Source organism: Ursus americanus, chromosome 30, assembly GCF_024610735.1.
Source record: "Ursus americanus isolate L20-20 chromosome 30, mUrsAme1.1.p, whole genome shotgun sequence".
In the NCBI taxonomy this organism is placed as follows: domain Eukaryota; kingdom Metazoa; phylum Chordata; class Mammalia; order Carnivora; family Ursidae; genus Ursus; species Ursus americanus.
This window is the reverse complement of record NC_142156.1, coordinates 28,899,333-28,925,330: the sequence shown is the minus strand read 5'-3', so window position 1 is coordinate 28,925,330 and position 25,998 is coordinate 28,899,333. Positions and strand designations below refer to the sequence as shown.

Sequence of the window (25,998 nt, the reverse complement as noted above, 5' to 3'; positions counted from 1 at the left end):
GCTAAGCGTCTACTTTTGGCTCAGGTCATGATCCCAGGGTCCTAGGATCAAGCCCCTCATTGGGTCCCTGCTCAGCGGGGAGTCTGCTTCTCCCTCTCCCTCTGCCCCTCTGCCCCCCTCGTGCTCTCTTTCAAATGAATGAATAAATAAAATCTTTTAAAAAAAACGGTTCAGATAAAAGTGAAAAACAAAGTTAAATTCTCAACTTATATTTGTGTCAAAATAAATTCTAGGCAGATGAAATCCTGAATGTAAAACACTACACTAGAAATACCTCAGGAAAAAAATAGGGGTGCCTTTACCTGACTAGGTGCTCAGGAAGGACAATGGAATAACTAAAAAAGGAAACGTTCATTGAATTTCACAAAATATGAAAAATTTCTGAACATGAAAAACCATCATAAACAAAAATTGAAAGACTGAGAAAGAACTTGCCGCAGGCACACAGATGAGGGAAGAATTCATACTTTAAAATAAAGATTCCCATCAATGACTGAGAAACACATCAAAACCCAAAAAAACCCAGCATGGGTCCAGTGGTCACAGAAGCGCAGCCATGCTCAGCGCAGCTGTGCAAAGGCTGATGACGAGGTGCCATGGGGCAAGGCCAGGCCGGTGGGGGGAGGTTCCCAGGAGGTGGTATCAGTGCTGACATGGCTGCAGTGAAGGGCACCCACAGCCCCCAGGTATCAGCATCACTCCCTCACTGTCCTTCCGGCTCCCCCTTCTCAGAGAACCCTGCAATTCTCATCACCAGCTTGCAGTTCTACGGTTGGCCACTTTCTCTGTTTGTTGCTGCCTTCTTGGCCAGGCCAGGGGCTCCCCTAGGGCAGGTCTGTGTCCGATGGGGTCACAACACTCAGTGTCTGACATGGAGCTCAGCAACTGGGTACTGAATGGCCGAAGTTGAGTATGGGAGATACACAAGGTGCTTGCCATCAGTCCTTATCTCAACTTAGTCGCCAGGTCTCCCCCTTCCCATCTCCCTCTTGATGTGGCCAGGGCTACTCCCCAGGGTCCACAGAGCAGGGAGCTCCTAGCCAGAGCCCAGTTTGGGGAATGGTCCCAGCCCAGAGCAGAGATGGCATGAATGCCACAGCTATTATTCCAGTGCCTGTGGCAGACATGAATAGTCAAGTCACTGTGGCAGACAAGAATAATTAATCACCACGCTCGAGAAGGACAGGACAGAAACAAAAGAGAGGAAAAGGCAGAGAGAGACACAGAGAAGACCAGAGAAAAACTGGGAGAAGACCAGAAGGAGGAGGCAGAAAGGGATAAACAGGGACAGGAAACAAGCAAGCAATGCTGGACGGCCCGGCAAGAGTGGCGGGCAGGGTAAGGGAGACCCTGTAACCACAGCTATCATTTGGTGTCTGGCTGGTTGGCCAACCTGAGGCTTGGTGGCCTACCAGGAGTTACCAGGGTGGGGGCCAGCATCCTGCCAACCTCGCCCCCAGATACCATGTCACCCGTACGACAAACAATGCCACGTTCTGAGCCCTGGATGCAGCCTGAGCCTCTTCATCCCAATCCAGAGGCCCACCTGTGGCCCAACAGCCTTCCACTGAGCTTCGTGGCCTGACCTTGCCTGGCCCAGGTGGTAAACCGCCAGGTGGCAGGAGATGCACGGCTACCACCAGCCAGCTGGCAGCTTCCCACACCCACAGTCATGTGGAATAGCAAAGAAGGAGCCAGGCCCTGTCCTGCAGGCCCTGTCCCTCCCTGTCCTACAGTCCTTGGCACAGAACACTGAGGTGTCTGGAGGCCTGGGGTCCCCTAGGTCTGTGACCACTGTCTTCTCACCACACAGCACAGCACTGGCTGGGCCAGGCCGTCCACACTGGTTACTCAGTGTCAATGAGAATCCACAGGGCTGGGTTGGCCAAGCCTCCCAAGGAGACAGCACCCAGTAGGGCGGGAGCAGATGGCTGGGTTGGGGACTGGGCACCCATACTGGAGGAACAAGAATGATCAGAGGCACTCTCATTAGCCATCGCCACTCTGTAAATACAGCCACCACAACAAACTCTGACAGGCCAGGGTGCTAGCAGCACATACTTTCCCACCATTCAGAGGGAGCTGGGGAACACAGGGACCACACCGCTTCCCAGTCCTGCCATACTTCCCAGGCACCATGCCTTAATCTCACTGGAGGAGCGACTAGCAGGTCTACCTACAAACACCGGTAACACCCAAGGCCATGGGCCAGCACATGACAGTCTGTCCCCAGCTGGTAGCTCTAGTCTCCCCTGGGCAGCAGGGACCACCTGAGCTAAGAGCCAAGCTGGGTACGCTAAGCTGATACCAGACACTGCGTGGCAAGCATCCAAGTCAAGATAGGTAAAGATCAGATCCAGCCAATGTCCTCGTGTCAGCCCCACTAAGGCTCATCTCCAGAGTGAGGCTGACCAGAAGTATACACCACCCCGGGCCACCCCTCTGTCAGCCACACCTGCCAGGCCCACCAGGACACTCTTCTGTCCTATGCGAAGAGGGAGACATCCCCAGGCCAAGCCCAGGTCACTTACCTGTCTTGAAGAGAAATCAGCATGTCCCAACACCCATCCTGCCAGCTCCAGCTCCTGCAGGGAAACCACAGGGTACCTTGTGAGATCAACTTGTTGGGCTAAATCCCTTCTAGATGAGGCCAGACCCCTGGCGGGGCAGCATCATCCCTAACCCTGAGGTCATCTTGCGGCGCTCCTGACATGTACCTGCACATTCATGCACGTTCTCTTACCCCCACTCGACTGGAACTGTGGTGTCTGCAGTTTATGTCAGATAACCACCGTCCCTTGTAAAAGTTTCTACTGCTGTTGACTAGCCTTCAAAACTGTTATTGTTCAGCTGTAGACTGATAATAATGTCTTCCCCATTCCAGAAGGTTGGGTGTGCTTCATTGTGATAAACAGTACAGCAAGGAGAACTTTTGCACCAGGGTCCCACTGGCCCACCAACACCCACCTAGCTCCGTTCACCTTTCTGGGACTCCACTCCTGCTCTGCCACCCGCCTCTCCTGATGCTCCTTGGGGCCAGCCCAGAACCCGCGTCCCTGTTAGGCAGGCAGCTCAGCTCCCAGACCCTGGGACCAAGGGGCCAGAGTTATGGCTAGGTGTGCCCCACATGCAGCAGCTGGAGCACCCATGGGCTTCCGGTCTCAGCCCATGACCAAGGGGACACATTCCCTGTCACTGTATCTAGCTGGTGGAACATGCCAGAGAGTGTTCATGTTCATAAAAATGAAAAACAGGGTGGTGGGCACCTGGCTGGCTCAGTTGGTAGAACATGCAACTCTTTTTTTTTTGTTTTTTAAGATTTATTTATATATTTGACACGAAGAGAGAGAAAGAGAGAACAAGCAGGGGCAGCCGGGAGGGACAAGCAGACCCCCTGCTGAGCAGGGAGCCTGATGTGGGGCTCAATCCCAGGGTCATGGCCCGAGCTGAAGGCAGATGCTTAATTGACTGAGCCACCCAGGCGCCCCCAAAAGCATGCAACTCTTCCAGCCCTGTGTTGGGTGTAGAGATTACTTAAAAATAAAATCTTTAGGGGCGCCTGGCTGGCTCAGTCGGTTAAGCGTCTGCCTTTGGCTCAGCTCATGATCCCAGGGTCCAGGATTGAGCCCGCATGGGGCTCCCTGCTCGGCGTGGAGCCTGCTTCTCCCTCTCCCTCTGCTGCTCCCGCTGTTTGTGCTCGCTCCCTCTCTCTCTGTCAAATAAATAAATAAAATCTTTAAAAAAATAAATAAAATCTTTAAAACCAGAAACCAAAGCCAGGGTGGCACAAAGAGGAAGGGAGGTCTGGGTCACAAATGGAAAGCTATCTCTGGGGGGTCAGGGGTGATAGAAGCTCTCTCCCCTGGGCTCTACAGTGTTTTCCAGATTGTTCCTCTATCTAATCTTCCTTTGTGAATATGGCCTTTGTGGGGGCCCTGAGGGTAGGTGTCTCTGCCTCCCAGCAGCCTCTTCATCACAAGGAGGGGCTCTGGGTCATGGTGGAATCACGGGAAGATCGGGACTCATGGGGTCAGAGGCAGGAGGCAAGGAGAACTTTTGCACCAGGAAAGAATAGTGGCCCGAGCCAGGCAGGTGTACGTGCATGCACGTGTATGTGTTCGTGCACACTCACTCTCATGTGTGCCTGGGAGGGAAGTCTGGGAGGCAGCCTGCCCACCCGCCCTGCCCACAGTAGAGGAGCTACTGTTCCTACCCTGACGTCAGGCTCAGAAAGCAGCTTTACTTGCAGTGTGATGTTTCTGGGACACTTCTGTTTTTGGCGTAAGTGTTCACATACGGTTTGTCCCACAAAGAACGACATGCCTTTCTTATCAGTCCAGATAGCTGCCAACCTCCCCCTCAGTGCCGGGCTTGTACAGAGCCTCACAAGGCGCTGGCTGTGTGCCCTCCTGTCACTTTCGCTAGGTGCCTTGGATGGGCCCAACAGCCCATTTTATAGGTGGGTAAACTGGGTCCAGGATTTGAACTTAGGTCTTCCTGTTCCCAGTGCCCCCACCTCAGCTGGGGATATTCGGCCACAAGAACATGCTCCCTCCTTGTGGGGCTCTAGCCAGGGTAAGAGCTCCATAAACACAGAGGAGAGCCAGTAGTAGACACCAGTGGGGGGAGGGTATCTGCAGGGCTGCTGGGGGCTTCCTGCAGGAGGAGGGTAGGGGAAGTGGGAAGCTCTGGGGGATGCAGGGTGGTGGAAGCTTTGGGAGGCATGGGCACCCTTGTCACAGGACACTGTATAGGTGGGGGCAGGGAATAGCCTGACAGAGCCCTGAGGGAGTAGACAGATGTGGACATGGAGAACGAGTAACTGGATTTGTGATGAGAGTACAGGGGGTACCTGTCTCCGGAATCCCTTCTTAGCACCCCCTCAGGGCTGATCTGTAGACCTTGGGGTCACTTACTTGGCCAAGGACTCCCGAACCAGGAGCCTCGGAGCTAAGGGAGCCACCAAACCTGCCTCTTATCAGGCTCCCCAGATGAGGAGAGTCCTGAGAAGTGGAGCCACCTGGCTATACAAGCCTAAGCCTACCCATGCCATGGGCCTCCCCACACTGGAGTGCCCCAAAAATCTGTCCAGTCTGCCCCCACTCTTGGGAAGGCCTGCTGCATCTCAGATTGGGGCAGGAGCCCAGGCCGCAAGGGTTGCCAAGCAGCCAGTCCTGCAAAGCCATGGACCAGTCATGTGTTCATAGCATGAGGCAACTCAATGAGCACAAACTGAGTCCAGAGGGATGGGGGCCCAGCTGAGTGGGCTGGGCAGGCAACCTGGGGATACGGCAGGTGATGAGGAACCCAGGTGGTGGCAATGGGGGTCAGGCAGGTCTGTCTAGGAGCCTAGCCTGTTCTGCACTCAAGCCTCACATCCTCCTCCGCCATGACAAATCCTGACGTGCTCTTCCAGGCCGCTGGCCACTTTGGGTGCGACGTGAAAAGGCACCCACTTCTGTGGCACCTTCTTTCACAGATAAAGTGGAAGAGGCACAGCCTCAGCCTGACAGGCTGGCTCAGAGTCCGCATCAGGACCCTTAGATGGTGGGAGGGTCAGCCTATGGAAGCCAAGCAGTCTCTTGGGGCACAGGCCTGAAGGAAGCCTCACTCAGAGCCTGTTTTTCACTGTCTTTGCCCAAGCCTGTGCTCAATCACCCTGCCATTCAGTCCCTGGGTCTCCTCTCGCCTGAACTAAAGGTGGTGAGGGTCTCTGGGGGCTACTGAGGGGCCTTGCCCCAGGGATCCTTGCTCCTCTCCAGCTTTGCGCCCTGGACTGGCAGTCTGGAGAAAGCAGAGCTCTGGCCTCCCCGCCAGGTTCCTCAGGAAGGGTCCCAGCCCTGAGGGAGGCTGGGTGGGGCCAGTCTGGTCTGCCATGGCGGTCCTGGGTGCCCTCTGGTGGCCGTATCGGCTAGTCGCTGCTTTCCTAGAGGCTGTTGGCGCCTCATGATCCACTGGGGCAGTGGGAAGAGCCTGCGCCCCACACAAGGTGGGGGAAGGGATGAGAGACAGATGTGGATGAAATGGGTGTCCACCACTCTGGGCTCATCTTCCTGACCTGTGAAATAAACCGAACTGTGCAGCTGTCCCAGTCAGGAAAACCCAATAAGGGATTCCTGACCCCTGACCCTCTGGTTACTCCCTAATTCTGGGTCTCCCTACTGAGCAGCCCAAGACTTCATCACTATCTTGATGGAAGCTGGTGGCAAAAAAACAGATGCCTTCCCCCGACTTGAGCCGCCAATGGGAAGTCCCCAGAACCCCCGATGGCCCCCCAGGCAGTCCACATGGCTTGCTCCTTCCCTCCCTCTGCTGAGGCCAGACCAGGTCACAGGGCAGATGCTAGGGACTGGCTAGGGCTCTAGCATGCCTAGTGTCCTTGCTCCCCAGCTGTGTGTAGCTCCTGGCTCCCCTTGAAGGTGCAGGATCCCACTGTTCATGCCCCTCAGGCCTGACTCTTGGCGTGGAGTGGGTGTGGTAAATCTACGTTGAATCTTTACAAAGTACAAACAGGGATGGAAGTACAGTCCTGCCTTCGCAGAACCTCAAAGATGCAGAGACCCCGGGACTGGGAAGAGACCTGAGGGGCCACCTCTAGAAGGAGCACCATGCAACCCCAATGTGGCATGGGGAAGCTCACTCAGCAGGACTGAGAGATGGCCCAGTTTACCTGGGAGGGTCGTGGTCTGCAGGTACTTGTGTCTATGTAGAAAAGACCGTGAAGAAGAGCAGGGCAGGGGCTGACTTGGTTGTGATCCCCTTCCTAGGCCAGGACTAGAATCCTGAGCATAGTGAATGCTCTGTGCCCAGCCCTGTGCTGGGTGGCAGTGGACCACAGACTTGAGGGAGCAGGGAACAAACACGGTGCTGTGGATGCGACAGGGCAAGGCTGGGGGAAAGGATGTGCTCTGGATTCACAGCCCCACATGCTGTGGCCAGACCGAAGGCCTGGACCACCTACTCAGGAACTACTGGCCATGGGTCCAGTATGCTTTGTAGAGGGCTCTGACTGTCTCCTGTGTCCAGCACTATCTCAGATCCAGAGATACACTGAACACAAGACAGGCAGGACCTGCTTTGGACCAGCAGAACTCTGGTGGTGGCCTGCATCTCAAGAGGAGGCAGAGGGAGGGGATGGAGGCTCTCAGTCCACCCTTGGCGCATGTTCTCATGGGGAGAGGCTGCCTTCACAGGCACTAAGCCGTCATCTCCCAACCCCCTGGGTTTATAAATCCTGACTTGGTGTGTGCCCTGCACAGTGATGTAGGTGACAACCGGAACGGATGTGAGAGAGGGGTAACCACCTGAGGTTACACTGAGAGTTTAGCCCAAAGCATGAAACCCTGTTGGGGTGATTCTTCTCTTGTTTCTAAACATCCCTGGGTCTACAGGGAAAACAGCCAGAGTCCCTGAGCTCCGTTTGCTGTGATACATTACGCACAGGTTAGAAATCGTGACACGTTTTAAGTACTCAACATTTAATTAAAGATTAAAATGGGAAGGCTCGGGATCTCAGGCTGCCTGCCCTGGAGCCACACCTCAGCAAACCCGGGCTGACTACCACCACGAATGGGGAGCACCCACCTCTGCCAGGCGCCCGGTGTCCCACCGAGGGGACTCAGGAGTGGCGGAACAGGGGGATCCCGCGTCTCGGCGGCCCCGTTCAGGGCACCAGGCAGGGACTCCAGGCGGCACCCCTTCCCTGGTCCTCTAGGCGGCGGGAGCAGCGGGAGCAGGGACATCCCCTTGGCCCCGCCGTGCCCCCAGCGGGTTCCAGTGGCGCGCCGCCCCAGGAAAGTTCCCCGGCCCCGCCGCCCCTCGGGCGCCTGGAAAGTTTCCGTGGCTGCGGACCCCAGCTGCAAGGTGCCCGCGTCGCGCAGAGCTGTCAAGGCTGCGGGTTCCGGCCGCGTCTCGGCGGGGGCGCGCGGTGCGGGGCGCCCTGGCCCTATTGGCCAGGGCCCCGAGGCCGCGCACAAAGGGACCCGCCCCCGTGGTCCAGGGTCTTGCGCACCGCAGCGCCGGCGAGGAGCAGGTGGGGCGGAGCCCGGCTCCTTACCGGGCCGCGATACCCGGCCGGACTTCGATTGCCCGCTCAGGAGCCCACCTAGACCCCGGCCCCTGCTGGCCCGCAACCTGGATCCCGTCCCTGACCTCTGGCCTCGTACCAATCCCGGCCCCGACCTCTGGACCCCGCGCCCCCTCCCCCGGCCCAAGCCTACCTGGAGCGCGGCTTGGGCGGCCCCGCAGCGTGGCCCCCGCCCCCAGACGGGCGTCCCCGGGTCTCTCGGCGCACGGGGCGCGGCGTCCCCTGGGCGCGGCGGCGTTAGCGGTCCGCGGAGCCTCAACTTGGGCCGGTGCGGGGGCGGACCCCTCCCGGGCCCAGCGTGCAGCCCCCTCCCGGGCCCAGCGTGCAGCTCCGGGGCCAGCCCTCCCCGCCCCTCGCGCGGCCCGTGCGCAAAGCGGGTCTGGCCGGCTACGCGACCCTCCGCCCCGCCCCATCCGAACGCGAATTTTCCCATTGGCCGGGAGGCCCAGCGCGGCCCGGCAACCGGCGCCGATTGGACGGGTCCTGGGAGACGCCGGCTTGCCATTGGGCTCCTGGGGTGTCCGTCCCAGCCGACGACCGGCCCCTTCGTGGAGTGGCGGAGGCCTCGGCACCTGCCGGGACCGCGGCGGCCGGGGCCTCGGGGCCTCCCCCTCTCGGCCGCGTTCGAGGACGTCCCCGGACCGTCCGGCCCGAGCGGGGATTGCTAGGCCCCGCGCCCCTTCCCCGGACTCCAGCCTCGCTGCCTCCATCACTGCCCCTAGCTCGCTGGGATCCTTCTCCGGCGCCAGCTGTTCGCCGGGCGCTGCCCTGCCGCGCCCTCCTATCAATATGTAATTGTATTCTTCACACAGTCCGCGAGGGAGAGTTCTGCCTTCCCATTTTACAGACGGGAAATTGAAACTCAGAAATGTTCTCACTTGCTCTAGGTCATTGGGACTCAAATCAAGTCCGTCACACTCCCGGGCCTGGGGGTTCTTCCACACTCGTGGCCCCGGGGTCTTCACAGAGAGGCAGGGGTCCGACCTTGGCTCAGCGAGGCTGGATGGGGAGCCGTGTTTCTGAGGGCAGGAAGGGCCTTTCGGTGAAATAGAGGTTTTCCTCCGCCACCAGGCCTGAATCCAAGGACAGCTTGGCTCAGCCCACCCTGCAGGACTGCCACAGGACTGCCCTCCCTCATCTCTATCGAATCACCACTGCTCAGGGCCTGGGAGGAGGTAGGGGGAGGAGTTTGTGTGTTTATCACCACCCCCTCTTGCTGGTGTCCCATTTCCTCCACCCTACCTGGGATCTTGGAGGAACCCTGTGGGGTGCAACCACCTGAGTACAGATTCACACAGGTTGCATTTTTCTGCCAGGTGGAGAGCAGCCACCTGATCCCTGCAGTGACACAAGGCACACATATATGGCCACAAATGGGACCATAATCTTTGGTCAGCACCACTTAACTTTGTGGTGGTGGTGGGGGCACCAGTGGGGTTGCTGCCTGTTGGGGCTTATTTCAGGGGGTTCAGGAGATGATGGCCCCTTGGCCAGTGACTCAGACTCACGCTTAGTTCTGAGCCTTTCCTGCCCTGGTTGCACCTGGAGATGACCAGATTCTCAGCCCACCACATTTCCCATATCTACCCAGGGAGTCACAGGACCATGACAGTGCTAATGGGGAGACCAGACATTCATGTCTTATCCACCCACATCAGGGGTCCAGAGTGTTCACACCATAGTTGCTTGCTCAGAACAAAGAAAGTGAAGTGCCGCAGGGCCAGAACTCACCACTGGTACCACCATTGGGTTCCCCCCTGTGGTACTGATGCAGTTTTGGAATATAGGTGAGGTTCAGTGGAGTGGAATCCGGAGCTGATGACCAAGAAAGAATTCTTGAGGCGTCTTTGGTGCAAAATGGTGGTTTATTAGAGCACGGGGGCAGGACCCATGGGCAGAAAGAGCTGCTGCCCCGGGGTAGTGAGGGGTGGCTGATTATATACTATAGGGTTGGGGGAGGTAAGGAAACAGGGAAGTTTCAAAAGGATTTTCATATGTTAAAGAAGACTCACAGGATACCCTAAGGTTGTTTTTCCCTCTAGCTAGGCATTAACAGGAAGATAGTCGGGAACTTCCTGGAGGAACATCACATATCCCACCCAGGAGTGTGGGGGGGGGGGAGTTGCAAGTTGTAGGCTTATGCTTTGTCTTCAGCTGACCTTCTTCTCTTTCATCAGTACCTGGCGCACATAGTAAATCCACCCTAGCCTTTTAGAGCCAAGCAGCCACCACCAGTCAATTGGAGTTGGCACTTGAGATGAGAGCCATTTGACACTCTGGCATAGTGATGTTGCTTGTAGCTTCGGGCAGATGGAATGCAATGTCCTTCTCTGGAACACAGGGGCCCCTATGAGCTAGGTAGCTCTTGTCCTGTAGAGCTACACCATTGGTGACATTCTGAGCCAGCTGCCATGTGGGCGGGGGGGGGGGTTCTCTTCCCTCCATTAGGAGCGGATCTCATTAGTCCAACTGTCCCTACAGATTTCTCTAGGGGCATTGGGCCCTGGTCCTCCAGGACCCCTATTCTCATAGTGAGCTTGTGGCCCAGCATCATCCCTTCCCCACACACTTGCTGATGGTGGCAGGAGGGGCTGGACAGACCTCCGGTAAGAAAGCAGAGGGGAGAATTGTGCTCCCAAATTGGCCTAGGTGAGGACTGCCTCCTGGCCTCCCACTCCAGGCAGGATTCTGTCCCCCAAGCTGGATCACCAGCCACATACAGAGGAGTAGGATAGACAGTGTCAGTTCCAGGAGGACTCAAGGCCACTCTCTTGGGCAGTGGGCCCACCATGGCCCAGGCTCAGGCCGGGGTCAGTAACAGTAAAAAAACAGGGTAGAGAGCCCCTATCGCATGACCACTGGCACAGGGACCAGTAACCTAGTCTCCTCCCTCTCTCCCACCCTTTCTACCCAGCTGCTGGACAGCTCTGTGGGGACATCCCTGGGACATGTGAGCAAAGCTATAGGGACAAAAAGGTTTCAGCTGGAGGTCAGGAAGAACTTCTCAATAGTGGCAAATGTTCAGAGACTGAAAGGGTGACCAAATAAGGCAGTGAGCTCCCCAACTAAGGATGTGTGAACTCTTTGCAGCCCTGAGACCCCAGAGTTCAGCTTCCCACCCCAACTCATCTTATCTGGTCTTATCTGCTCCATAGCACTGAATGTTGTCAACTGGAGTCAGCAGAGACAAAGACTATCAGAGTACCTGACATGGCTCCATCCAGATGGGGAGAGTGTAGCTAGAAGTGGGGCTGGCCCAGGGCCATATGCTTTTGTGGCAGATGAGGATTTGAACCTCTGTCCAACCCATGCATGACTGCATACTTCTTTCCTAGCAACAGGAAAGCACCATTCTGTGCCCCCCTCTCCCGATGGGGTGTGGCCCAGAGGTTTGGGGCAGACCACTCAGCAACTGCTGCCTTGTACCCCAGGGCATGGTCACACATGCCTAAGCCCCAAGTCTTCTTACTTAGCTCTATCACCTCTTGGGTGGGCTGAAAAGTCTGGCTGCCCAGAGGGAAATCACTGGCACCAGCCTAAAGGATTCTGCTGCTGTATAGTGGAAGGAAGGAGCATGCATCAAACTGAGTCTGCCGCCTGCTGGCCATGAGTCCTTGGATATCTGGAGTCCTCAGTTTCCATGTCTGTAAGGTCTCCTGTTGGGTTCCAGGAGGAACGCAGAAAACATGGCAAGAGAGTGGGATGGAATAGGCATTTGGGTGTGTTAGGAAGGTTTGGGATCACTCTTGGCTTTATTGATCACCGGTCAGGCCCTTTCCCTCTTACCATTTTCCACAGGGCATGAGTGCTCTGAGTCAGGATCGGGACAGTAGGTCTTCACACAGGACTATGGATCTAATCCAGCCACTGCCACTGCCATCTTTTTTTAAAGTGTTGTAACTGCTCTGAGCTTCAGTGTTTGCATCTGTAAAATGGGGGACCCTGGGTTTGGGGTGCTTAGCACATTGTTATTATCCTTAATGTAGCTGTCATCCTTGTCATAGTTTGCTGAGTGCCCACTTTGGAGTAGCCCTTGGGCCCTGGGCCTCTGACTCTCCACTTTCCCCACACTCAGGCCCCAGACACAGCCTAGAGGTCACTGAAGGCAGGGAGCCCAGCAACTGCCTCTGTCCTGTTGAAAGGGCCCCAGTCAGTGCCCCTTCCCGCCCTCTTGCTCACTTGCTCACCCTTTACAGCCCAGGATGGGCCAACTCTTCAGCCTAGGGCCTGGGCCTGCAGAACCGCCTCCAAGTGGGCTCAAAGGCCACAGTGGCTGGGTGGGTCTGGAGTGCCCGGTTCCAGGGTCTGTCCTGAGTGTGGCAGGATTGCGGGAGGGTAGGGGTGGTGGTGGAAAGGCCAGAGTGGCAGAGGCTGAACCGAACTGGGAGCCGTAAAGAAAAGGGAGGGATGGTCAGGTCTAAAGCCAGTAGTGGGTGTGGAACAGGACCCCGCCTGAGGGGCGGGTCCGGAAGTGGGCATCCCCCTATCTCTCCCAGAGAAGGCCGCCAGGTGGTTTGGTGACCTATGGCCCCCGGAGTTCACACCGCGGCCCTAATGGGTCCACGAAGGCATGCCCTTGGGGCGGCCGCAAGCGGCAGTGACCTCCGACGGGCGTCCTCCGGGGTGGGGAGCCGGGAAGCCTGGGAGAGCCGCGGGGGTCACGAGAACCCCAGACGCCCGCGCAGCCCCAGGCTTGGCGCAGCCCTGGGGGCGGGGCGCCGGGAGGGCTGCAGCCCCCGAGCGACAGAGCGCTCAGCCAACGGTGCTCAGGGTCGCGGCGTGTCGCCCCGCCCCTGGAGGTGCAGCCCAATGGCGAGCTCTCAGAGGGCTCGGGGGCGGGGTCTGGGCGGCAGCGGTGGCGCGCGGGTGCGGCACCCGGAAGTCGGCGGCGGCGGAGGCGGTGAGTGTGCGGCAGGCAGCTCGGGCCGCGGACTCCTCGCCCTGAAGGGCCGGCCGGGGATCGGGGGCGCGGGGCTCCGGGGGGCGCGGGTAGGGAGGGGAGGGGCAGGGCCGCACCTCCCCGCCTTGCCTGTTTCCCTTTCCCGAGGCTTGGAATGGAAATCCTACGGCTGGGTCCGGAGAGACCAAACTGACCTCGACGAAGCGCCCCATGCGTTACTGGAAGGCATTTCCAATGATCCCCGCCAGAATGGAAAGCAGGGTCCATTGGCAGACCGGGCCGGTCTCGCTGCGGGGAAGCAGAGACTGGCGGGGCTGGGAGCTGCGTGGTCGCTGCAGGGTGGGTGGGCTAGGGCCTCAGACAGTTCTGAAGCCCTGAGTCACGGTGCCACCTCCCTGTGGCCTGTTGCGGGGCAGCCGGGTGACAGCTGATGTTTGTCTCAGTAGGCAGCAAGTGCTGGATCATGCCTGCGCTTGGACACGCCTTTTCTGGGGTGGCTTAGTCAGTCAGACCATCCCCCCAGGGCATCGGGTGGGGGCTGGGCAGGGCTGCACCCAGGCAGGGGCTGGCTCTGGTGCTGGCCTTTAAGACCCCCTTCCCCAACCCCAGGGCGTCAGGTGCTTCATGGCCTCGCTCTGGGCCACAGCTTTAGAGTGAGCCTTCTGCCCTTGGACCAGTCCCTGAGCCTCAGCCCTTTTCCTCCAGCAGGGATATCACATGCTGGGCTCAGGCCTGGCGTCCTGCTCCTGACCTGCTGACTGCGGTTTTGCTGCTGCTGTTTGGGCTCAGAGCTTTCTTCCATGAGGCAGATGTGACGTGATGGCAGCTATAAGGGGTGTCTACAGCTGGTAGCACTTTGGAAATGTTTTCTCAAACTTGCTTGTTAATCCTCTGGGCAACCTTTTTGGGCAAATGTTCGTTGGTTGGCTGCTGTCCACGGTGAATACAACTCAGGCTGAGGGGCAAGTGGTGTTCCCAAGGTCACTCAGAGCCAGGGCCAGGTCCCAGTGCCTCCGTTCCACCTGGGCCACTGTCTTAGGATCCTGCCTGCTTTGGGTGACCTGTCTGGTGAGGTGGAGGCACAGCAGAGCCTCTGTCCCCTCCTCTCCAGGATCCTAGTGCCCCCGTGTGGTGGCTGGGCTGTCCTGGTGCCCCCCCCCCCCTTATCTGGCCTTTGACCCTTAGCCCCAGTCCTGTGCCTTCATGTTACTGGCATGTCCACAGACTGCAGGCCACTCAGACGGGGCTGCTGCCACAGCCTGCTCTGATGTGTGGTGACAGCAGCCTTCCCTGAATGAAGGGAACAGGCTGTCAGTTCTGCCCCAGCTGCCCAGCCCCCGAACTGTTGTTATTGCCTCATGCTTTGTGACCTCATTTTGTGGGCTTTTTGATCATTTCACTGTGGATGGAACTGTGTGTGGTGTCTTGGGGTCTCATTCCCATGCCTGGCTTCTGCATCAGAGGGTGAGCTCTCTGTAGGCGCCCCTGGTGCCTGCCCACAGACGAAGCGTGCCTGTTACTTCTGAGGACTTCTGTGGAGAAAGGAAGGGCCTCCAGAGCATGTTTGGAAATAAAGGGCCCATGGCATGGAGGCTGGGAGGGCTTTTAGAAGTGGTGCCACACTGGTCATTGACGCTCCAGGTGTGCAGGAACTGGGCCCATCCTTTGGCAACATGTCAGTGTGTGAGGGCACCACCATGGAATCTGGCATTGTTGGTCCAGACCATGGAGTTGGGTGATGAGCTCCGTGAAAACAGGGCCGCCCCAGGTCATCAAGCTGTCTTTCCAGGTTATCGTTGCAGCATTTTTTTTTTCTTGTTTAACTTTCTTCTTTAGATTTGCAAAAATGATACATGTGCATTTAGAAGTATAAAAGGCTGTCCACCATCTCTTCGTGGCTACGGACACTCAGGGTAATCCTGGTGGGAATACTCCATTGTCCTTTATTAAGTATGGGGGCAGCAGGGGTCACTGTGAGGCCGGGCTGGCCCCTGGCTTGTGGGGAAGCCAGGAAGGGCTAATGTAGAGGGGCTGCCCTGTGTCCAGGGCTTTCTCTAATGCTCATTTTCCCCTTCATTTGTGTTGCTCCTTTGAACTGCAGGGACAGTGACTCTTGGTGTGGAGTTGAATTAGTGCTCCCAAAATATCGTGGAGATGTCAGAAGAGAGTATCCCTGTAGAGAATTTGTCATGGTGAGATGCCACTTAGTCAAAATGACAAAACATAGATTGTAGAATCCTCCGTTGCTGAGCTGGGAGGAGGGTGGGGTGTTGCAGTGGGCCGGCTGCTCAGAATATTTACAGACGTCAGGGTTTTCTCAGCCAAGGCCCCCGAACAGCACAGCGACACTGTGTTCCCATGTGTGTTTACCTCCTCTGCTGGCAGCCGCTGGGAGGACATTACGCATCGTGCGAAAAGAGCAGCGCCTGCTTTCCAGCTCCGCCCCTGGGGGCTGCCACCGTGCTAGCGCGGGCTGCGCTGGGTGCAGCCGGGCGTCTGGCTCCTGGGCCCTGTCCTGTGAAGCCCAAGGGCCCCTGTCCTCTGCATGGCCCCCTCAAGACCAGATGGCCAGGCTGGCTAGCCTTGAAAATGTATCCTGAAGTGTGTAAAGTGCTTGGCATAGTGAAACGGGGCTGCCGATTCTCTGGCCCAGGTTACCCCTGTTCAGAGCCTTCACGTCTGCGGCCAGCCGGTGGGAGATGGATGTGATGTGAACCGGGAGCCTCACTTTCCAAGTGTCTAGGCCCTCTCGGCTCTGTGTGGAAGCCACAAGAGCTCCCCATTCATTTGTGTGTATCCGTGTCATTCTTTGCTGCATTCTGACCTCGCGTGTCTCTCCTCCATCTAGAGGCCTGTTTGCCTTTTCAATTGACAAAGGAAAGTGCTCCCACTGAGGGTGCCGGCCCCCCTCCCCTGGCACCCAGGTTGTCAGGTGTGGTTTTGCTCTCTGCTCAGGTGGTGGTGTCATTATGCGGAACTCTACAATAGCCCAGCTGCGCTGGCTTCTGCTTTGAAGGGTTGTGCTAGGGGCTGAGTCCCATCTTGCCCGGTCTCCCACGGACAGCCTCTTTTTCGGCCTTTCTTTCCTCCCTACGCCAGCCTGCCCGTAACAGTGCACATAAAAAAGCCTGCTGTGAGAGTGCATGTGTTTTAAATGGCCAGCTCCGTGGGTTGTACAGGGAGCCCAGCCACACTACCAGCATCCCTACCAAGGTATGCCAGCACCCAGATGTCCCCTATGGCTCCCCAGACCAGGTGGCCCTGCCCTGACTTCAGCCCTCAGGGATGAGTCTTGCTTATTTCCGGCTTTGGTACAAGGGCTGAGGTGGTGTGCTGTCTCTGCCATGGGGCTGCTGGGGAGCCGGGGCTCACTCAAGACTCACCTGCTTGCGGCGCTTCACGGACATTGGCACATGCTTAGTGCTGGGTGTGACTAGCAGGGGTGGGGCATGGCCCAGCACAATTCATTAGAGTTTTAGAAGATTCTAGAATAGCCAAGGAGACTCGTCCTCCAGATAACAGAGCATGTGCGGAAGCTAAGAGGCCTGCCAAGCATGCAGGACCCCGTGGAGCCCTGTGACTGGGTGTCCAGTGTATGGCTGAGCTGGGACAGACCAGACGCCTGGCACCTGGGAAGCAAGGGGGTCTGCCCACCAGAGCATGGCACAGGCTGACCTGAAAACTAAGCCAAAATAGAACCCTACAAAGAAGGCAAGGGAAAGGGGCTTTCACTTTGGGACAGGGAGGGTGGCCGCTACGCAGTAGCGTTGGGAAAACTTGCGGTAAAGTAACAGACCATTTCCTATAGGCAGTGCCATAGGCAAGGCTGCAAGACAGGGCAGGAGTGGGAAGAAATATGGGCAGCTCGTGGAGCAGACAGACCATGAGCCTGCCCATACCACTTGTACTGTGCTACAGATCAGTGCAGCAGAAGCCCAGGATTCAATACCCAAATCGGTGATTCGTGGATACAGGCAGGCAGGTGGCTGTAAGATGCGCAGCCCCTGGGAGTTGGCAGTGTAACCATGGTGAGAGTGTTTCCTGCCACCCTGAGGAGGGCAGCAGTGGCAGGTTGTGGTGCTGGTAGGACGCCCTCTTGCCCAGCCAGTGTTACCTGTACTGGATGTTTGGAGGGAGTTGGGCCAGGTCTGCTCACCTAAGAGCATCATCCTCTGACTGGCCCTTCTGCCTCCTCCATCCCTGTCCTAGGAGGGTCCTCAACCCATCTGCAGAGCATGTGCTTAGGGCTCTTCTGTGGCACTCTGCAGAGGGTGGAAACTTGATGGGACTGAAACACGGAGCAGAGCCAACAGGCAGAGTGAAGGCGCGTGTCCGCTGGGAAAGCCGTGCGGTGACTAGCAGGCTGGGGACAGTTGCCCCTTGGTGAGGACAGACCTGCACGACCTGTGGCACCGGGGGCTCTGGCCTTCTCTGGGTCTGTGTGTCACCCTCCCAGAGAACCAGATTCTGTGGCACCTGCCCCTTTCCGGTGGCGGTACTCTTTTCCAGCCCCATCGCTTGCATGGCTTCCCCTCTTTGGGGGGGAAGTGCCCAGTGGGAAGACGGGGCAGTGGGGTCCTGTGTGTATGGTAACCCCACAGCACACACCCATACTTTGCCAAGGTAGGTCTGGAGGCATATAGCCGACCAGATACAGGGCTTTTGCAGAATGAGTATACTTGGAAGCTTGCCAGATGAGAGAGTGCTCCTGGATAAGCTGACTGTGGGAACCAAACCACACACTCCACTGGCCCACAGGAGCTGCTGGTTGTGGCCACAGGAGGCGTGGAGCCTTGGGCTGGGGATGGATGAGTGGGCAGCGGGTGTGGGAGGACGGGTGGGCTGGGAGGAGGGGAAGGGGGCCAGGCCTTGGGGCAAACACTGGAGGAGATGGTGCTGGTTGGTGTGGGGTGAGTGGCCGGCATAACTGGTGCGTGATGCCCATTAGCCCTCAGGCAGGGTGGGCCAGCAGCCGGGTGGCATCTGGAGTGCACAAGAGGGAGATGGGAGTCGGTGACCACCCCCAGCAGTGCTGAGGTCTCCCCATCCCCCGGCCAGGTCCTTCCCTGTCTGGGCTAGTGGTGACAGTGAGGTCCAGTCAGTGTGGCCCTTGGGCCCCACTTGCCTACTCTCCCACTGAGCCTCTGTGAGGTTGCTGACCTGCCCTCCCTGGCCAGGGAAGCAGATCCTCACCATTGGTCCCTCCTGGTGCCAGGCCTTGTCACCACACGGCCCTCACCTGAGCCACGGCAGCCGTCACTGCATCTTTTGGCATGTGGCCCTGACCCATCTTTGGCCCAGAGAACTCTCGAAAGCCTTATCAGCAGATGGGCTGCAAGTGCCTAGAAAGCACAGGCACTGTGCTAAGAATAACTTGTGCTGGACTTCTGACCCATTCTTCCGGTTTTGCCTTACCAGGTGGTTAGAGCCGGGGAAGGCGGGAGCTGTGATCTGGGAAGACTTCCTCTGGCTTTCTCAGAAGAAAGGGGAAGCCCGTGGCTGTGGTTTGAAGTGAATTTTGTGCTTTTGCCTCACACCTCGTAGGTCCTTCGGGCCGGGGCTCAGGTCTGCCCAGGGCCTGCAGGTGTGTGCGGGGAGTACAGGCCCTGGGCCACACAGGTGGTTTTCCCGGATCTGCCCGGACTCCTGGGAGGACCTGGCAGAGGTGCACACTCAGGCTGGTGGAGGCCACCCCGGGGACACAGCACTTCCTCCCACAGTGTGTTTCTGGGCAGGCCAAGGACATAGTGGGCGTCCCAGGATGAGTGGGCAGGTGTGAGGTGTGTGTGGGTGTGCCACTGTCATCCGTGAATGTGCAGCTTCACGCACCTGCTCAGCCTGAGTCACAGTCCCTGCCTGGGTTGGGGGCCTTTGTCAGACGCCATCAGAGAGAGCATGCTTCAGAGTTGCAGCCTTTCCGTTCCCCACCAGACGCCATGCTGGCCCTATTCAATTCCAGGAAAGTCCTGGGTAGTTTTTCACAACAGAGTCATCACTGGGTCACAGAGGTCAGGTTTTTACGTGAAATCTTGGTTGTGACAAAGATTGCCTGGTTGCCGTGTGCAGCTAAGAGCGTCTGTGAGTTCTGGAATGTGGCGCCGCTAGGAAGCCATGGTGTGGGTGCTCCAGAGGCTGGGAGATTGAATGACTGACTGCTGATGCCGCTTCCTCACCAGTGGGGCCCAGCCCCCCGGCTTTCTTTATGGAATAGTCCAAGCCATAGTAAGCGCCTCTTTGGGTATGCACAGCATGAAATGATATGCGCCCCCTGCCCTCAGCCACTGTGCCATGCAGGTGTCTTGGGCACGTGCCAGGACGGTCGGCCACCTCATAGGCTCCAGTTTCCAGCCCCATTGCTTGCATGGCTTCCCCTCCTCGGTCTGGGCCACTGTCTGGGGTCTTCCATCCCTGTGGGCAGCTCCGAGGCCCGGCTGCACCCTTGAGTTTGTGGCATTTGTGAAATAGCACCCCCGGCGGGACCACGTGTGGACATGGTGACTTTTTGTTACCTATCACCAGCTTTTTCCCAGGGTCGACCACTGAGAGAACAGGGAGGCCTCCAAGGCCACTGCAGTGGGCACGTTGGCTTCTTAGAGTTTCCGTGATGGGGCTGGGTGCGGGGTTTGTGGGTGTGCCAGGGCGGTGCTGGGGACAGTGCTCGGGGTGTCCTGGCCTTCTGGGCGGCTGCCTGGGAGCAGAGGCAGGGTTGGGAGGACCACTTGATTCCAACACCCCACGTGTGCCTGCTCCTTGGCTCCGTGTGCAGCCAGCAGGCACCCCCCACATGCCCCTCTGTGTGACCTCAGGTGCGCTGCCGAAGCTCTGGGGAGAGGGGAATCACCCCTGTGAAGTGCCTGGCACGGGAAACTTTTCCCCAGCTGTCCTGTCCTCTGCTCTGTGGCACCGGGGGCCTGGCCTTCTCTGGGTCTGTGTGTCACCCTCTCAGAGAGCCAGATTCTGTGGCACCTGCCCCTTTCCGGTGGCGGTACTCTTTTCCATGCGCTGGATTACCCGTCTGCCCTCCTGGTTGCTGTGAAGTCAAATGAGGGAAAAGGAGGGAAAGTGAGCCCTTTCCATGTGGAAGGGACTGGTCTGTGACATTTAACTGCCCTCCACAAGCCTGGGGTAGGTGTGCACATCACCACTGTAGCCTCCTTCGCCTGCTGGGGCGGCCCACAGCATCCTGGGCACAGCAGGCAGAGGTGGGGTGTGGCTTCCTTCAGTGCTGGGATGCTGCCAGGCTTTGCTACCTCAAGGTGTTCCCCCCCCTTGAGTTGCCAAGGCCCATGGGTGAGGTTCCTCATCAGACCTCCTCCCCAGGACCTTCCTGCCTGTCTCTTTTTCTAGCCATGGGCTGGCCCTGACTTGGGGGCTGCCATGGGTGTGCAGACACTCCACGAGGGCCTGGGCTTGCATGCCTGGTGGAGGTGGGGACCAGGGGGGCGGGGATGTCACTGAGAAAGCCAGGCATGCTTTTGCTGGGGACACCACTCTCCTTTACACATTTTACCATCTCGGTGTCCTTCAAGGGTGAGTACCCCATGATGAGCAGAGAGGCCACCAAGCATGGATGAGCTCCAGCCCCATCGGGCATGGTGGGGCCTATTGAAGCCCTTCCCCATCTCTTTCCCACTGTGCTAGCCTCAGAACTGTGGGAAATGGAGAGCCATGTTTTCTTAGGGCCCTGAGTGGCCAGGCAGGCAGACATGCAACAGCAGGACCAGGACGCGGTTTGCCCGTTAGCAGTCCCAGCCTCCTGCCCGCCCTGTGCCCAGCCTACGGGACAGTGACTGGGACCACAGTGGCTGTATCCACAGCTCGCTCGGGGAGCCCTGAAAGTCAGCAGGAGTGAGAAGGTGACCCAACAAGTAGGGTGTCAGGGAGGATTTCACCAGGGCTTGGGCGGGGGCGTGCTGGAAGAAGGGCCCTGCACCCATGGGACCTGGCTCGGTGAATGAGGTTGTGGGGGTGGTGGGACATGGAGCTGAGAAGGGGTGGGGCAGTGGGCAGCGGGCCTGGCTTGAGTGGGGGGCGAGGGATTGGAGAGAAAGGCAGTTCCTGATGGTCCCCTCCCCAGGGGCTGGCTTTCCTCTGGTCCTTCCCTCCCAATGACCACGTCTTCATCGAGGCCGCAGCCCTGGGCTTTGTGTCCACACCTCTGGCACCAGGCTGCCTGGGGACCCATCACTGGCCTTTCCTCCAACCACAGAGCCCTCCCTGCTACCACTGTCTGGAGGGCTGGTCTGCCACCCACACAGGCTGGCTTAGGATGGGGAGGTCCTGCAGCCAAGTTGGAGGGCTCTGCTTCTGGCTTGTGAGCATCAGTAGCCAGAGCTGCCCTCAGTGGATGGCCTTGCCTGGCAGCTGGGCACGCAGCCCAGAGAGGTGCACAGCAGGCCAAGGCCTACATTATGGCCTCTTCTGACAGCCCAGAGCTGCATGTCACTAGTGGGGCAGCATGTCCCTGGTGGAGCAATCCTCAGAACAATCCTCTGCCCTGGTAGAGCTCTGGGTGGGTGGGATTTCAGAAGTGATGGGTTGGCAGGGCTTCTCCCACTGACCATAGTTGGCCTGGTTGCCATAGGCTGTGCCAGTTGGCCTCTCCTGCAGTATTCTCATTTGTGGGAGAGACTAGCTTCCTGGGAGTGAGAAGGCCTGTGTCTTCTGTGCTGGACCGGGGCAGTGTGGCAGGTGCCCATCAGCTACACCTGGCGGGTGGGGCACTTAGGGCCCCAGGAGGCCCCACATGCTTCCTACCTACCTGCACAGCCTTCTGGACAATTTGACCTGTCTCATCATCTCTGCCTAATCTGCTCATCTTTAAATCCACTGCTGAGTTTTAATCCGTGGTTACTATAGCTTCTGGTCCCACAAGTCCTTTCCGGGGCTTTGTGAACCTCCTGGTTTACTCTTTCTCACATCCGTTTCCTGCAAATATTCTCAGACTTCTTCTTCTGCAGCTGGAGCCTGGTTGGTTTATGGGATGTGTGGGGATTACTTTCTGCTGGTCCTTGCATGTGGCGCTCTGTTTCATTCCGTGGTGTTCTTTCGGACCGTCCCACTCTTTGTCCTTGAGACAATTGTGAGACTTCTCAGAGGTCTGGCGTGAAGATGAGAACTTCGGTTCTCCAGGTGCCTAGGAGCTCTGCTAGTGCGGGAGCCCCTCAATCCAAGTCTTGGCGTGAGGACCCCCAGGGTGGCCCCGGCTATGCTCTTGTGGCTTCTCAGGGACTCTCCCCACTTTGTGTGCTGTCCCTGTGATACCTGGGGGTGGCTGTGGATGTAACCCACCCTCACCCTAGGAGTGGTGTCGTTCAGGGTCCCAGCTCTACTCAGGGGAGGGTTTCCTACTACAGTCCCATCTTGGGGCAGCCCCAGGCCTTGTCTTCAGTCTCCCTCACCTTCACGGCCACCAGATCCCAGCTTGCCCGGATGGGCCAGTGCCCCAGGGCAGGAATAGCTAGCGCACTCTGCTTTCTTTCCTCTCTGGGTCTCCATGTTCTCCAAGATATTGGCCAAATCCTGCATGACCTTGTTAGTTCTTGGCTGCTTCTAAGATGTTTTCATGCTCTTTCAAGCATTGGAGTTGTTTTTACTAGAAGGGTCAGTCAGTTCCAACAGCCTGCCCACCAGTCTTGATATCGTTAGGTAAGCCTAGGATGATGGCCCTAGTCAGCACTAGCAGGGCAGCCAAGGGTGGGAACCCAGCCTGCTTCGGTCACCCTGGGGCCTTCTTCTGCATTGGGCACTGCCTTCGGCTCCATCGTGTGAGGGCCGGCGGCCAGCATCTCCTGGCACCCTGCATTTCTGCAGTGGTCACCATGGTGATGTCTCACCTGCACAGCCGAGGGTTTTCCTGAGGCCAGGGATGGGTCCCCTGAGGCATCACCAATGCCCATGCCTGCAGGGGCTGGGAAGAACATGGGGCTGAGTCGTGGGGATCCCTCTAGGGCCTGTGGGAGCCAGTGGTGACAGTAGTGGGGTGGATATTTTCTCCCTGACCACCTCCCTCTACTTCCCAGGCCAGCCAGACCAGTGAGCAGAAATGAGTGGAGAGGCAGGGACAGCATGGTGTCATCCACAGGAAGACATCCATGTGGCTCCCAGCTGTGGTCTTGTCCTCGGTGCTAGCCTCAGGCTTCAGCCCCTCCTTGGCTCTTCCGTGTTCTGTGGCCAGATCCCCTGCCACCTGTCCACCTACCCACCCATGCTTGGGTGGGCACAGCTTAGTTGGCAGGGTCTGCGTGGTGGGAACGTCCTCCTTCTGTGAGTCCCAAAGCAGAAAATGTTTTACTTCAGAGACCCAAGAACTGGGAGCAGTTGCACTGGCATGGGGGGGGGGCTCTCATCTCTTCTCTGTTCACCTGCCCAACCCCATGGTTGGGGTGCACCTCTCTCGGGACTATCGTGTGTGGGTGGTGGGGACCCTGGCCTGGGGCAGTGAGCTGGAGCCCCTCTCGGCCCTGTCCTGCTCCTCCCACACCTGAAGGGGGTGCTCTGCTGGTCCCCCTGCCCACCTCCATGTGGCTTCCCCAAGGCCTGGGCGCAGAGGGTTAGGAGCGGCATAGCGTTCATGGTTTGTATTGAAACCTGGAGCGAGGATGGGCAGGGTCTGGACATCTCATCCCACCTTCTGCCAGCTGGGGCCCAATCCATAGACCCTCTTTACAGGTGCAGACCCCAAATCTTGCTCTAGTAGATGCTGTGTGCTTATTCTTCTGGGGGGGCAGGGTACTGCACAGACCCTCCCCAATCCCAGGGCACCCCAGGCTAGTGCACTTGGGGCTCAGTGGCCTCCTTTAGACGCATGCACACACACACAGTCACACACAACGTGTGCAGACTGTGCAGAAGCACACACATGCAAACACCCATACATCACTGTACGGCTACACATGTGCACAGACCTCGAGCCTCACGTACCCGCACATACACCCAACACTCCCTCCCCCCCTGCTCAAGATCCTCTTCTGGGGGCATCTTTTTGGCTCCCTTCAATACCTCCACAAGCTCTGTGTTGTCCCTTCCCTGGCTGTGGCCCCTGGCTCTGCCCTGCAGCCGTGCCCTGGCTCATACACACATGCAGGACTAGAGACCCTCACAGTCACCTTGTCTAGGGTCGGTGGCCTCAGGATCTCACCTCTGTTCTCAGCTCGGTTACGGGAAAATATCTGCTGGCCCTAGAGGCCGCCAGGCCAAGGGCTTGTGTGTGCAAAGGCAGGCACTTTGTCTCCGCTCCCCACGACCTGGGTGCCTGTCCATGTCACCAGCATCTGTGTTCTGCCGCTTGTTTCCACCTGCTTACCTGAGGTGCGCAGGGCCCTCCGGGGGCCCTGGCTGCACCTGCGCTGTCACGAGTGGATGGTGTGGGCTGAGGGCCTGCTGCGGCCACTGCTGCAGAGCATCCCTAGGCCGGTCGGCTGGGATGCAGCCCTGCCTTGCGGGGCTAGGGACTGGAATGGGCGCCATTGCCAGGGGATGGGATGGTTCAGTCTGGGCGCTGGGCACGGAACAAACCACAGGGCCACCCCGGTGTGGTGTGGGAGGGTGCCCACCTCCTGCCCCAGCTGCGCTTGCAGTTCTCATTCTTGCTCCCGTGGCCACCCACCACGTGGTATGCCCAGGGCCAGTGAGCACTGCAGGTGCAGCGGGATAGTGCAGCCCGTGGTCATGTGTGTGAGCACTCAGGGAGATGGTCAGGTGGTGCTCGTGAGCGTCCCAGTGTCTGGCATATGGTGCTGCCATGTCCAGCGAGGGTCAGGGGCATCCCAGAGGCAGTTCTCTTCTGGGCCAAGGAGCATTGCGGATTTGGGGAGGCAGCGTTGTGTTGTCTGCTGTTTATTCAATGCATTTTTTTCCTTTTCCTGCAGACTGGTGACCCTGTGTGAACAAAGCTGCTCTCAGGGACCCATGTGCATCATCTTCTTTAAATTCGATCCTCGCCCTGTTTCTAAAAATGCATACAGGTAACCCCCTTGCTCTGTGTCTGCTGTCCTCCGCTTGGCCTCAGGTGCCCCACAGTCCCAATGGTGCCCAGGTGGGGACAAGCTGTACAGGCTGGGCTTGCCCTGTCCAACAGCAGTTACTGAGTGTGGGGAGCGGCAGCGGATACCACCCGGTGGCAGGAACGCTGAACTGACGTACAAAGATGCAGAGATTTAGCTACTTAAGGTCGCTCCATGGGCAGGACAGAGGAGCCATGTGGGGCCAGGTAGGGGCGCAGCCCTGTGGTTTCTTTTTTTTTTTTTAAAGATTTTATTTATTTATTTGACAGAGATAGAGACAGCCAGCGAGAGAGGGAACACAAGCAGGGGGAGTGGGAGAGGAAGAAGCAGGCTCACAGTGGAGGAGCCTGACGTGGGGCTCGATCCCGTAACGCCGGGATCACGCCCTGAGCCGAAGGCAGACGCTTAACCGCTGTGCCACCCAGGCGCCCCAGCCCTGTGGTTTCTGCAGGGGCCCCAGGGGCAGCAGAACTGGCTTGATGAGCAAGAGCCCCATGTAGATTGGGCTGGTCTGTATTGCCAGTGGTAAGTCTGGGTGGTGGTGGCAACACAGAGTCTGTGGGTCCTGAGCTGGGGAATGAGGGTGGGGGTAAGGAAGCTGGGAGACCAGCAGAGGAGGTGGGAAACTGATGCCAGAGAGGGGTGAGACATGATCCAGTGCGCCCCCCTCCTCCCCACGACCCTGGGCTCTGGATGTGCCCCTCTGTTCCCTGGGGTACCCCAGCGGGAATTCATCTGCATTTTTCCAGGTATGAGGCTGAGGGGTAACCCACAACCAAAAATGACATTTTAACCTCATCACTAGTGCAATTGTTTGGGAAATTTTCATCATTTTAAAATCTATACCAGAAATGATTTGAACCATTTTGACCAGCTTCTTAGATTTGAGTCACCATTGCAGAATTGCACAGACACCATGCTGCCTAATTTCGTGCTGAATGAAACTCACTGCAGGCCAGGGGTTGGGGAATGAAGAGTCCCCAAGTGTTCCCATCATGCAGAGGAAT

At 57.9% G+C, this 25,998-nt stretch overlaps 2 protein-coding genes across 6 annotated transcripts in view; one reads left to right on the top strand and one right to left on the bottom strand.

The window, feature by feature from the left end:
* The window catches only part of ARVCF (ARVCF delta catenin family member), a 50,355-nt gene extending 41,890 nt beyond the window's left edge, over positions 1-8,465 (bottom strand). For all 3 annotated transcript variants that reach the window (XM_045815192.2, XM_045815194.2, XM_045815193.2), the window contains exons 1-2: positions 8,220-8,465; positions 2,532-2,585 (exon numbers count right to left, since the gene is read on the bottom strand). The gene's annotated coding sequence lies outside the window, so the exon portion shown is untranslated. The remainder of the gene's footprint in view (positions 1-2,531; positions 2,586-8,219) is intronic.
* A 4,469-nt stretch (positions 8,466-12,934) lies between these two features.
* TANGO2 (transport and golgi organization 2 homolog) overlaps positions 12,935-25,998 on the top strand; it is a 37,966-nt gene continuing 24,902 nt past the window's right edge. The window contains exons 1-2 of one of the 3 annotated variants that reach the window (XM_087857503.1): positions 12,935-12,986; positions 24,857-24,952. In XM_087857503.1, coding sequence (XP_087713629.1) covers positions 24,897-24,952 — 56 coding nt within the window. In that variant the 5' untranslated portion in view covers positions 12,935-12,986; positions 24,857-24,896. Of the gene's footprint in view, positions 12,987-15,075; positions 15,179-24,856; positions 24,953-25,998 lie in introns of those variants that run through there. The other 2 variants (XM_045815110.2, XM_045815109.2) reach the window with 2 other exon arrangements.